The sequence below is a fragment of the Toxoplasma gondii genome, chromosome VI, assembly GCF_000006565.2.
Source record: "Toxoplasma gondii ME49 chromosome VI, whole genome shotgun sequence".
In the NCBI taxonomy this organism is placed as follows: Eukaryota; Apicomplexa; class Conoidasida; order Eucoccidiorida; family Sarcocystidae; genus Toxoplasma; species Toxoplasma gondii.
The window spans coordinates 18552-29341 of NC_031473.1; the positions used below are offsets into that span (position 1 = coordinate 18552).

Consider the following 10790-nt stretch of genomic DNA (forward strand, 5'->3'; position numbering starts at 1 on the left):
AACTGGTGGGTTTGAACCTCAGGCCCTCCCGTTTGGATACCAGCGAGGGGGGAATGGTAGTACCCGAAATTGCGCTAGCCTTCATAGAACTAGCTGATGCACGGGCAAAACACTTCTTTCTGTTGCCGCCGGCTCACGGCAACTTCGTTGTTTGTGTCACGCTTTCCACATTCATGTCCACTCTCGATACTGTGAACGGGGCTGCACAAGCTACTAAATTATAACCTACAGCATGCCTCGTTTTCTGGACAGAGAGGCTCGCTCCTGCCACTTCCGAGGCAGTGAACTGCCACCACACAACAGAGAATATCTTAAGGAGAGGAAACCCGGACGTGTTGGGAAGCTTCTGCTTCGCGTGTTGCTTCCCGTCAGTTACAGTTGAACAAATCTAGAAGCACCTCGTTTTTATCATTTGCGAGCACTGGTAAGAAGACGCTGCCTGGCAACGGGAGGCTTCGAATCAACGGGTGGATTTGCTTTTAAGTTTGTGGCTTGACGCTATCAATAGCTCTGTGAACGACTGCGGCAGCTTTTCGCATCAGTGACAACGTGGAAGTTATGCTACTGGCCACCGATGTGGAAGCCAACGGAGGACGACTGATACAGTTTTGGATACATGTACTCACTCGCGCGAGGCTGGCCAATCTTAAGTGAGTTATCGAAAAATGAAGCATTCTGGCAGCGAGCCAGTTTCTATCCATGGAAGAGTTAGGTAGCAATCTTGAACTGGGCGCCATGCCTTAGTATATATCCAAGTTCCTGCCACAGACACCGCATTCCGTGGTAGGATACCCAAATATTGATAATGTTTATAGACAACTAAAATTTCTTGATACCGTCGTCAGCCTCGCGAGCTACATCGATATGATGAAACTTCAATCCACATCATAGTGCCGGCCGCTGTGGCTCAACTGAAGTTCTTGCTTTTGAAAGGTGACTGAATCATTCTGACGCCGTTACCACATAAATGTGACCCCGCAAAGACACGCGATTAGTACCAACCAGAATCTTAACAAACGATGCTTTTGAACCGCACGCGCAGTATATAACGTACAAAAAGAGGGGACAACAGCAATCCCACACATAATGCATGCCTTCTGGGAAACACCACTTATGCTCCTATAAAATAATAGCATATACTTCGCCGTGACTGCTTGACCAGATCCTAAAAACAATTTACAGTTCATCCCGAGTAACATCAAACAACCCGCTCACACTCGCGTAATCCGAAACAAACTTCTGCAGCCCCTCAACCGTTCTGCTGCCACTGAATTCAATCGGGACTCCGGTGCCCTTCTTCACTAACCAAATGGTAGGGAAGCCTCTATACTTGAACTCGGGATGGTCGATCGTGTTTTGTGTGCCGTCCATCTTCGCCACAACCAGATGCTTCGAAGCGCTTGGTGATTTCGCAGCTTCTCGCGCAAATGCCTCGTACACCGGCTCCAGCTTCTTGCAGTGACCACACCACGGCGCATATACCTCCAGCAACACATCCTGGAAAGCACAGACACACAACCATCTCGAAATCGCAGTAGAGAACAAGGAATAACCAGCGAGGGCGAGACAGCGCCACCATGACTGAAAACAAACCTCCATCGAGTCCACGTGAAACGTGTACCCCCGTCCTCTCACCTTGTCACTCTGCAACACCTGCTTTTCAAAAGTATCCCTGACAATGACCTTCACAGGGCCGCTGTTGTCGGTAGGCACTGCCTGTGACAAAGGCTTCGGTGGTTCTTCTGGCGGCAATTCAACGTCGATCTTCGACGTGGCATGCTCCTGGACAAACTTCAGCAGGTCCCTTGCCGATCGGCCCCCAGTGTGTTTGATGGGCTTGCCGCTTCCCTTCTTGATGAACCAGATGGTGGGAAAGCCTGTCCACTTGAAATCCGGGTTGTCTAGCGTGTTTTGTGTGCCGTCCATCTTCGCCACAACCAGATGCTTCGAAGCGCTTGGTGATTTCGCAGCTTCTCGCGCAAATGCCTCGTACACCGGCTCCAGCTTCTTGCAGTGACCACACCACGGCGCATATACCTCCAGCAACACATCCTGGAAAGCACAGACACACAACCATCTCGAAATCGCAGTAGAGAACAAGGAATAACCAGCGAGGGCGAGACAGCGCCACCATGACTGAAAACAAACCTCCATCGAGTCCACGTGAAACGGGTACCCCCGTCCTCTCACCTTGTCACTCTGCAACACCTGCTTTTCAAAAGTATCCCTGACAATGACCTTCACAGGGCCGCTGTTGTCGGTAGGCACTGCCTGTGACAAAGGCTTCGGTGGTTCTTCTGGCGGCAATTCAACGTCGATCTTCGACGTGGCATGCTCCTGGACAAACTTCAGCAGGTCCCTTGCCGATCGGCCCCCAGTGTGTCTGATGGGCTTGCCGCTTCCCTTCTTGATGAACCAGATGGTGGGAAAGCCTGTCCACTTGAAATCCGGGTTGTCTAGCGTGTTTTGTGTGCCGTCCATCTTCGCCACAACCAGATGCTTCGAAGCGCTTGGTGATTTCGCAGCTTCTCGCGCAAATGCCTCGTACACCGGCTCCAGCTTCTTGCAGTGACCACACCACGGCGCATATACCTCCAGCAACACATCCTGGAAAGCACAGACACACAACCATCTCGAAATCGCAGTAGAGAACAAGGAATAACCAGCGAGGGCGAGACAGCGCCACCATGACTGAAAACAAACCTCCATCGAGTCCACGTGAAACGTGTACCCCCGTCCTCTCACCTTGTCACTCTGCAACACCTGCTTTTCAAAAGTATCCCTGACAATGACCTTCACAGGGCCGCTGTTGTCGGTAGGCACTGCCTGTGACAAAGGCTTCGGTGGTTCTTCTGGCGGCAATTCAACGTCGATCTTCGACGTGGCATGCTCCTGGACAAACTTCAGCAGGTCCCTTGCCGATCGGCCCCCAGTGTGTCTGATGGGCTTGCCGCTTCCCTTCTTGATGAACCAGATGGTGGGAAAGCCGGTGACTTTGAAGTCGGGGTTTGAAAGGCGCGTTTCTGTGCCATCCATTTTCGCGACTACAAGGTGTGCTTGCGCGGTCGGAGATTTTACCGCAGCTTTAGCGAATAACTCGTATTCCGGTTGAAGGCGTTTGCAGTGTCCGCACCACGGGGCGTAGACCTCGAGGAGAACATCCTGAAACGAGGGTGTGAGAACATGGTACGAAAGCGCTGTCTTACCACATGGTTTTCAGAAGGAAGAGACACTGTGTTTGAGGGCAAGAGACTGAGTGACAGACACTGGAGTGGACAAAAGTAAGGCTAGTTCCCCATCCTAGATTTTGTCCCTCCCACGAAAAGCGAGTTGTTTTCCCGATTGCTGCTGGTCAAACGAACCTTCAGCGGATCTAGCTGTGACCCCAATGGCATTCTGTCCAGTTACACCTCTGGTCGGCACATATAGAAGCGAGGCAAAAGTGAGAAACCGTATGCTTGTATTGTCGCTTTCCGTTTGACTTCCTTCCGCACCGGCTGCTTTCCGTGGAAGAAGAGGGAAACGGCAAGTTTCTTCATGCCCTTCATTTTCCTGGGCTGCATGGGTGCTACAACGGAAGGTCGAGTCATCTTCAAGAAATACAGTAGCAAGCTGTTGCGTGGAGACAGGCTGCATTAACGGGCATACCTTCTTGCCAATGACAATTGCATCAAAGTTGGAGGAGTTGACGACTGTCGCGGCGGTGGGGCCTGAGAAGACGTCCACCTCCGGCGGGGGAATGCCTGCGATGTCGATGGGGTGGCTCGCGTGCTTTACAACGAAGTCGTAGAAACCTCGGATCGTCCGGGGACCGGAGAAAGGAATAGGCGTGTGCGACCCAGCTCTGACGAACAAAATGGTGGGGTAGGATGACCACGAGAAGGCTTTGTGTCGGGTCGTGTTCTCGGTCCCGTCCATCTTTGCAACTACGAGAGACTTGGACGCAGTCGGAGACAGCGATGCGAGTCTCGCAAACTCCTCGTACAGCGGCTTCAAGTTCTTGCAGTGTCCGCACCACGGCGCGTAAATTTCCAGCAGGACGTCCTAAGCCACAGAACCCAAGCCACAAGTTCGTCGAGCAACCGAACTCTAAAACAGACAAAGAGGACCCCATTTACCACACACAAAAACCAGCTAGATTTCCACGAACTTCTGATGCTTCTCGTGAAGCTCTCGCTCGCGTTCCTCACGCCTCGAAGCACCCGCATGCACTGCATGGATGAAGCACGGTGCTGGCAGTCGCCTGGTGACGCGGGCCCCCCTTTCCCGGCGTCTACCTGTGCTTCTCTGTAGGTCATTGTGGTTGCATGCACATGAGTCTACACAGTTGTCAATGCCTGTTCCGCCACTTAGATTTGCTCCACGTTCGCGCCTGTAGTTGCTCTATGCGTCCTGACATATGCCGTTTTCCCTCATGCGAAACGCCGACATAAAATCATCTAAAAGCACCAAACGGAGTCTCACAGCTTTCCACCCTGCTCTTCCACCTGAATTGCATCTGGAAAGCATGCGCCGCAGCGTGGGTAAAGTTTGACGGGGCTCTCTCCCACAGTGCATCACTGTCCGAGCCCTGGCGACGCTGCGTTCCGCAGAGCGCTTTATTGTGGTTCGTGACGGAGTATGCATGCGAGAACTCTTGCACGCTCGAAAAGAAAAAAACACTCAGTCGGAAGCTCTGAAAACCTGAGGCAAGTCTCGCGCTTGAACGCAGAGAGAAGCGCCCCCACGGAAGTCCTTCCAGGGTGCTGTCCTCGCTCTCACGGCCTGTAGTAAGTTAAGGTGAAAAGTAGCCACAGCAAAGTGTGGACGTAGCGCAGCGTCGACGATGTCTGCCTGTCCGTACCTTTTCCTTGTCGAAGACGATGCTGTCGAAAGTGTTCCCGACGACAACTTTGACGGGTTTCGAGTTGTCTGCGGGGACAGCTTGAGACATGACTTCTGGAAGGTCTTCGGGGACACTGGGGCGAAACTCACCCGCCACGTGGTTGGAGACGAACTTGACGATGTTGAACACAGTGAGGAAATCGTCCATCACCTCAACCTTCTCGGTTTCGCGACCGGAAGGCAAAACAAGCACTCGCGGCTGAGACTTGTAGTTGCAGAAGTCGTAGGGAGCTGGGTACCGGTTCGTGAGGCCTTCGGCCAGGGCGAACAGGACGGGCGCCTTCTTCGCGGCGAACGCCCGCGCGGCCTTGAGGAATTTCGGGAGAAATGACGAGCTTTTGTTGCAGAACGAAGAGTATGACGCAACCACAACGACCTGCAAAGACACGCAAGAGTGGCGCTCTCGAGACGCCCTCAGATGCCGTGTGCTTGGCAAAGCCGAGTGACGGCGCGGACCTTAGGGTCGCACAAAAGGGAGTGCCCAACTGGCAAAATCGGAAGGGTCCCAAACGACTGGGAACATCGAATCAAGGGAAATTCAGTCGAGACTGAAGATACACTTTGCCTCTTTGAAAAAGTCCTTATTCTCACTAAACACGAACCGCGATTCCGGGCCATCCCATGCCGCGCTAAACTGAGAGGCAGTCCCCCCCTCCACGTAGGCACCTTTCGCGATCCACCAGAGCGCCTACGTAAAGCTTGACGTCTGTGACTTGATTTCTTAGTTGGAGCGACCTTTGGCGTTCGACGAGTCTCAGGTGTCAACCCCAAGCTCGCTTCTTAACACGATGAAAAGCGCAACTTCCTCCACACAGACACACGCCTCGTCTCCAGGCCCCAAAGATACACTGCGAAGCTGTGTACCGAGTCTCGCTCCTGAGCCTTTTCGTTTTCAAACTCGACGTCAAGCAAGGGTACCTTTCGCTCTTCGCCGAGAAGTCTTGCGATGTTTTTGGAATTGAGCTGAACCAGAGGATACGAAATGTCCACCTCTTTCGACTCGGAGTCCTCTGACTCGCACGCACACGACGGAGCAGCTGCCGTCGGCTGTACTTTCACCATGTCCTCAGTCACAGTTGGAGTGCCCTTCTGTCGCGCGGCGTATGCCTCGAGTGCTTGGAAGTAGTAGCAGAAAATCTTGTTGGGAGCGAGGTGCTCCTGGGCGTACTGGCGAGCTGAAAAGCCAACAGCGAAACCGGAGAGAATGCACTCTGGGCCTTGCCGCAGAGAAGACGCATGTCTTGGAGAAAAAACGGAGAGACAGAGAGAGAGAGGAGCACAGCGAGAGGCAAGTACAGCCAGGCGGCAGCTGTTCCTTGGGAGGAAGCGACATCTGCCACTGCGTCTCCCTTGAGCCGTGGAAGACCCAGATGCAGGAGGAAACTGGCAGAGCCACGGGCTTCCTAAGAATGCGAGACCGCTGCACCTTGAGAAAGAGCCCAGCCGACCCTCAACGGATCGACTTGGAGTGTTGTTGCGTGCGTTCCCGTTTGCCGGCGTTTTCGTTTCCAGTTGCTTTCGTGCCTGTAAGGTGCCTCCTAAAACTCTACGATTAGGCGTTCATGCATTCTTTTCATGCAAATAAACAACCAGCCCGGAGAGCCGAGACTGTGGCAGACCTACCCCGATCGGCGATGGCTTGCGCCTCAACAGGGTGCTGCTCTGCCCACTTCAGTTGGTCCACGAGGTCGGAAAGGTCGCTCTTGAAGGGGAGGTAGTGGACGCCGGCCTCCAGGTCCGCGTAGAACCACTCGTAGTACCGCGACTCGTGCTTCAGAGGCAGGCTTCCAGCTGTACTCACCACCAATCCATGCACAACGTCGGCGCACGGCCGCGAAATGTTCGCGAGTCTCGCAGCGAACAAAAGTGAGGAAACGGAATCATCATTGACACACGCTGGTCGAATAAACCGACGCAAAGTCGCAGGAAGCAAGACTTGAAAATGTGCAGACATCTCAGCATAAAGAGATAAACAGATATGCGTACATTGTAGGAAACCAAGGTTCGAACATGGACAGATACGCCGACGTGAATATCTACGCACAGCTCGATATACGTGCACGCGCTTGTTGGTTTCGGTGCGTAGGTGTACAAGTCCTTCTCGTTGCATGTAGTGAAAGAGACAGGTCAACACTCCGTAGACGGAAGTTTGGGCGGCGTGTCAAGCCTTCCATGTTCTCGAGCGTCGTTGGGTCGCCGGCTGCTGCTTACTCATGAGGAGGTAGGGCGTCCGAAAGGCTGCGACGGTTCCATCCACGAGGAGTTGGTATCTGTATTCGCCGAATTTCTCGAGGGGAATTCGAGCCTTGTACCCGCCCCCGAGTTTCTTCTCCTGTTCGGCGTGTGTGTCGTTTTCCCAGCTCGTGATCGCTACGTCGAGAAGGTCTGAATGCGCCCGCGCAAGTTCGGCGAGCTTCACGCGCACAGGGTTGCTGTCTCGGCCGCGGAAAAGGGCCTTCGGAATTCGCTTGGCCAGCGGCACGAGCGACCCCGCCTGAGCGCCCAGCAAAGCAAAGTGAAGAAAATGTAAGGGGAGTTTCTCTGCTCTTATGTTTTAGTGTTTAGGAATTCGCCTGCTGTTCTTCCTTTCGTTGGTGCTGCGCAATTGCTCGCCGAGCTGGACCCTGCGGGCGTCTTTCTGATTCTCCCCGGCCCTTGCATGGCGGTTCGCCTCCTTCCAGTACTCCACCGTTTCCATCTCTCTGTCTCTGTACAAGTGGTCTGCGATCCAGAATTGTAAAGTCAAATCGAAGAAACACAGACACCACCGTCAGCGTCGCTTGTCCCTTTAACTGTGCCCCCGTCTCTCATCCCGTCACCCTGCCTCTGCCTACTTGAACTGTGAGAAGGTCGGGATCCGACTTTCCGAAGGCAGTGCTCGTCTTGACGACATCCCACTGAGGAAGAATAATGTCGAGAGTGTCGTCTGATCCGGACCAAGAGAAAAGCGGCAAGGCGCCCTCGTCTGCGCCGCGCTTCTCCAAGGGCCAGTCTCCGAGATTCATCAAAAATTCAACGTCTGCAAAGGCGCACACATCACAGGGATCCACAGCGAGGGCATGCCACAAGAGTCGAAGATGCTTCGGGCACCCAGAAAACGACTGTAAATTGACAGGTACAGAAGATCGAGGCTGGCATTACCTATGTGAGGTAAAGAATACAGAGTGGAAATCGGGTCACTTTCACTGTCCAAGACAGAGCACTGAATCGGATTCTCAGGAATGTGTGCAGCCAGGAAATGAAGTCGTATGTCGGGTCATCAGACATGCAGGACCAATCCGACGACAACTGGAGCTCGACTCTCTGTTCCACATTTAGAAGACGGGAGTAGTAGGTCCTTAGAAACTCCCTTTTGGGGGGGGAACTGGAAATACAAACGCACGTCCACACTTCGATGCAGTCGTATCTGCTACCCCACAGCGACACACCTAGCATTCCTCCGTACACGCGCTAGCCTGCCTACCTACATGGGGAGAGACAGGCACGAGCCCAGACACAGACATACGCAAAGATGTCAAAATATACACATGCCTCTCTATGAAGCACGGCAAGTCGTTTTGTCTTTAAACGTGGAGAGGCGTGTGGCTGTCCAACTGCCTCTGCATCGGCAGAAGGCTTTCTTCGCTCTAGAGATGTCTGGACAGGTTTAGGTGCCGCGAGGCAGCTTGGAAGGAGTTTTAGTCGGTTCTTGCACTACCTGGAAGCTTGACAGCTGCAGCGAGGTAGAGCAAGACATTGTCCATGAAGTACTGGAAACCCGGGAGAGGGCCGAAGTGACGACGGAAAATCTGATTGTTCTTGATCACGTAGTGAATAACCGTTCGCAGAGTGTTGGGTGCCGCAAACGCCGGGCCGTCTTTTCGCAGACGATCCAAGTCGATGATGGGGAATCTCGAGAGGTCCTGAAGGAAGAACGCCGCTTCAGATCTCCCGCACTTCAAAGGGGCGCTGCACCAGTTCATGCATCTGGAGATGTGGTAGCGTGCAGACAGGCGTGCACACAGAAAGAGACGGAATTACAGAGACGCAGATACCCTGTGAGGTTACAGGCATGTGAACGTGTACGCTGGACAAGCAAACAGGGAATAAAACGTCCTTTCACAAAGCAGAGATCCACACGCAAATGCTGGACAGGAAAGTGAGACACATATCAACACGCAGATGCACCCATTCGATTTGTGTCCACACAAATACAGATATATCTACACAAGAAAAACAATCGATTTCTTGGAGACAAGTGCAAGAAGAGATAGACGTTTCTTTCTTTTGGGAGGGACCTATCGTTTCTTGCTCAACGCTTCGGGGCTTATATATATATATATATACAGAATCCGGTAGAGTCCTGCAGAGATCTCTACGTGTTCACCCGCAGAGAATAAAATATCGCAGCACCGTCCAATCTGGAAAAACAAGTCACCGACCCGCGAACTATGCTCCACAGCCACCTGCTGTGGATGCAGTCGCTCGCACGGGAGCCCCCCTGTTTTTCCCCACATTTTTGGTCGCTTCGTCTCTGTAGCCTTCTTTCCCCATGGATCGCTCTTCCAACACGTAGTCATGCCTCTCTCTCTCTCTCTATATATATATATATATATATATATATAGATACATATATGAATATATGCTACCGTGCGTATCGCGTTGTCGACCTGTCTCTGTTCATCTCTCTGTATTTCTCCCTTTCTCGCTCTGCCTCTGTTTCGCTTTCCCTGCGTTTCGCTGGTTTCTCACACGTTGGAGTTGTCGAGGCAGCGTGTGTGAACACGCGAGCGCCTGTTTCCACTCGTGTGCAGGCTGAGGGCACTGGCAGGTGGCCGGGTGGACTGGCCCGTCGAGTTTGAAGACGAAAGGCTCGACAATGCTCTTCTCGGGCTTCTTTCCCGCGTAGAGAAGCTTCCCAGTAAGCGAGTAACCTGCGGGGATGTCGTCGTGGAGCGTGTAGCGAAGCAAAAAGGTTCCGTCTTGCTTGTTCACCACCTGCGTCGTCACCTTTGCGCCTCCAGACAGGCGAGGTGACGTCGACCACGAGACGCTGAACTCATTTCCCGAGAGCGCCTGTTTTTCGTCCTCTGTCACTGTGCCTTTGTCGGACTGCAGCGAGAGCGAGAAGAAGCGAGATGGGATGTTGAAAGCGGGGGCGAGTCCTGGGCCTTCTGCCCCGAAGCTGATCCGCGAGACACTTAGCAGCCGCTGCTGCACGACGTAGTAGCAGACGCCGAAGACGAGGACGGCAACAGAAAGCGAACGAACTGTCACGTAGCGCCGCAGACGCTTGAAGAGCACACTCGCCCGAGAAAAATACCCCAAAACGCCTGAATGGCGACGCACCAAAGGGCCGCCTTTAGACCCTGGCGGCCCGCCAGACGCCTTCATTCGACTTCCCATTTTTCCCGCGAAAAGAAGGAACGGAGAGAGGCAAAGACAGGAGGAGAATGAGAGAAAAAGGAAAAGGCAAAGGAGAAGGAAGTGTGTTAAAAGACCATAAAAGGGGAAGAAAGAGCGAGCACCTCAGAACAGAAGCGAGTAACGAGAAGGACGCCAGAAGGTGACGTTGGTATCACGAGACAAGAGAAAGAACAGACTCCAGAGCGCGGGTAGAAGACGCATTGCAGATCAGACGGCAACGGCAGTCTCTGGCGAGACTCTCCAGGTTCTCGTTGACGCTTTGGCCTGCAGGCTCCTCGCTCTCCCTTTTGCTTGTTGTGCGTGTAGAGGGATGAGACTCACATATGTACAAACGCCCTGAGTCTGAAAAAAGAAGTGGGCAGTCAAGACGAAAAAACGGAAGAAAAAAAGTGCAGTTCGCACCAACGGCGAATTCTTCGAGACATACCAACATACAAACGTAGGTAAGTCTTACAATGCAGATATACGTAGGTTGCAATACGCACATGCAGATATGAGGA

General features: G+C 53.0%; 1 protein-coding gene across 1 annotated transcript; it reads right to left on the bottom strand.

The window, feature by feature from the left end:
• Positions 1-822: 822 nt before the first annotated feature.
• On the bottom strand, positions 823-10269 carry TGME49_238040 (protein disulfide-isomerase domain-containing protein; the record flags this gene model as incomplete). The annotated part of the gene is made up of 12 exons (XM_002366455.1): positions 823-1497; positions 1636-2052; positions 2191-2607; positions 2746-3162; positions 3649-4044; positions 4844-5260; positions 5803-6059; positions 6508-6675; positions 7096-7378; positions 7719-7903; positions 8582-8786; positions 9616-10269. 12 exons carry the CDS (start codon positions 10267-10269, stop codon positions 1177-1179), a joined length of 4137 nt encoding a protein of 1378 aa, XP_002366496.1. The 3' UTR covers positions 823-1176.
• Between the last annotated feature and the right edge of the window lie 521 nt (positions 10270-10790).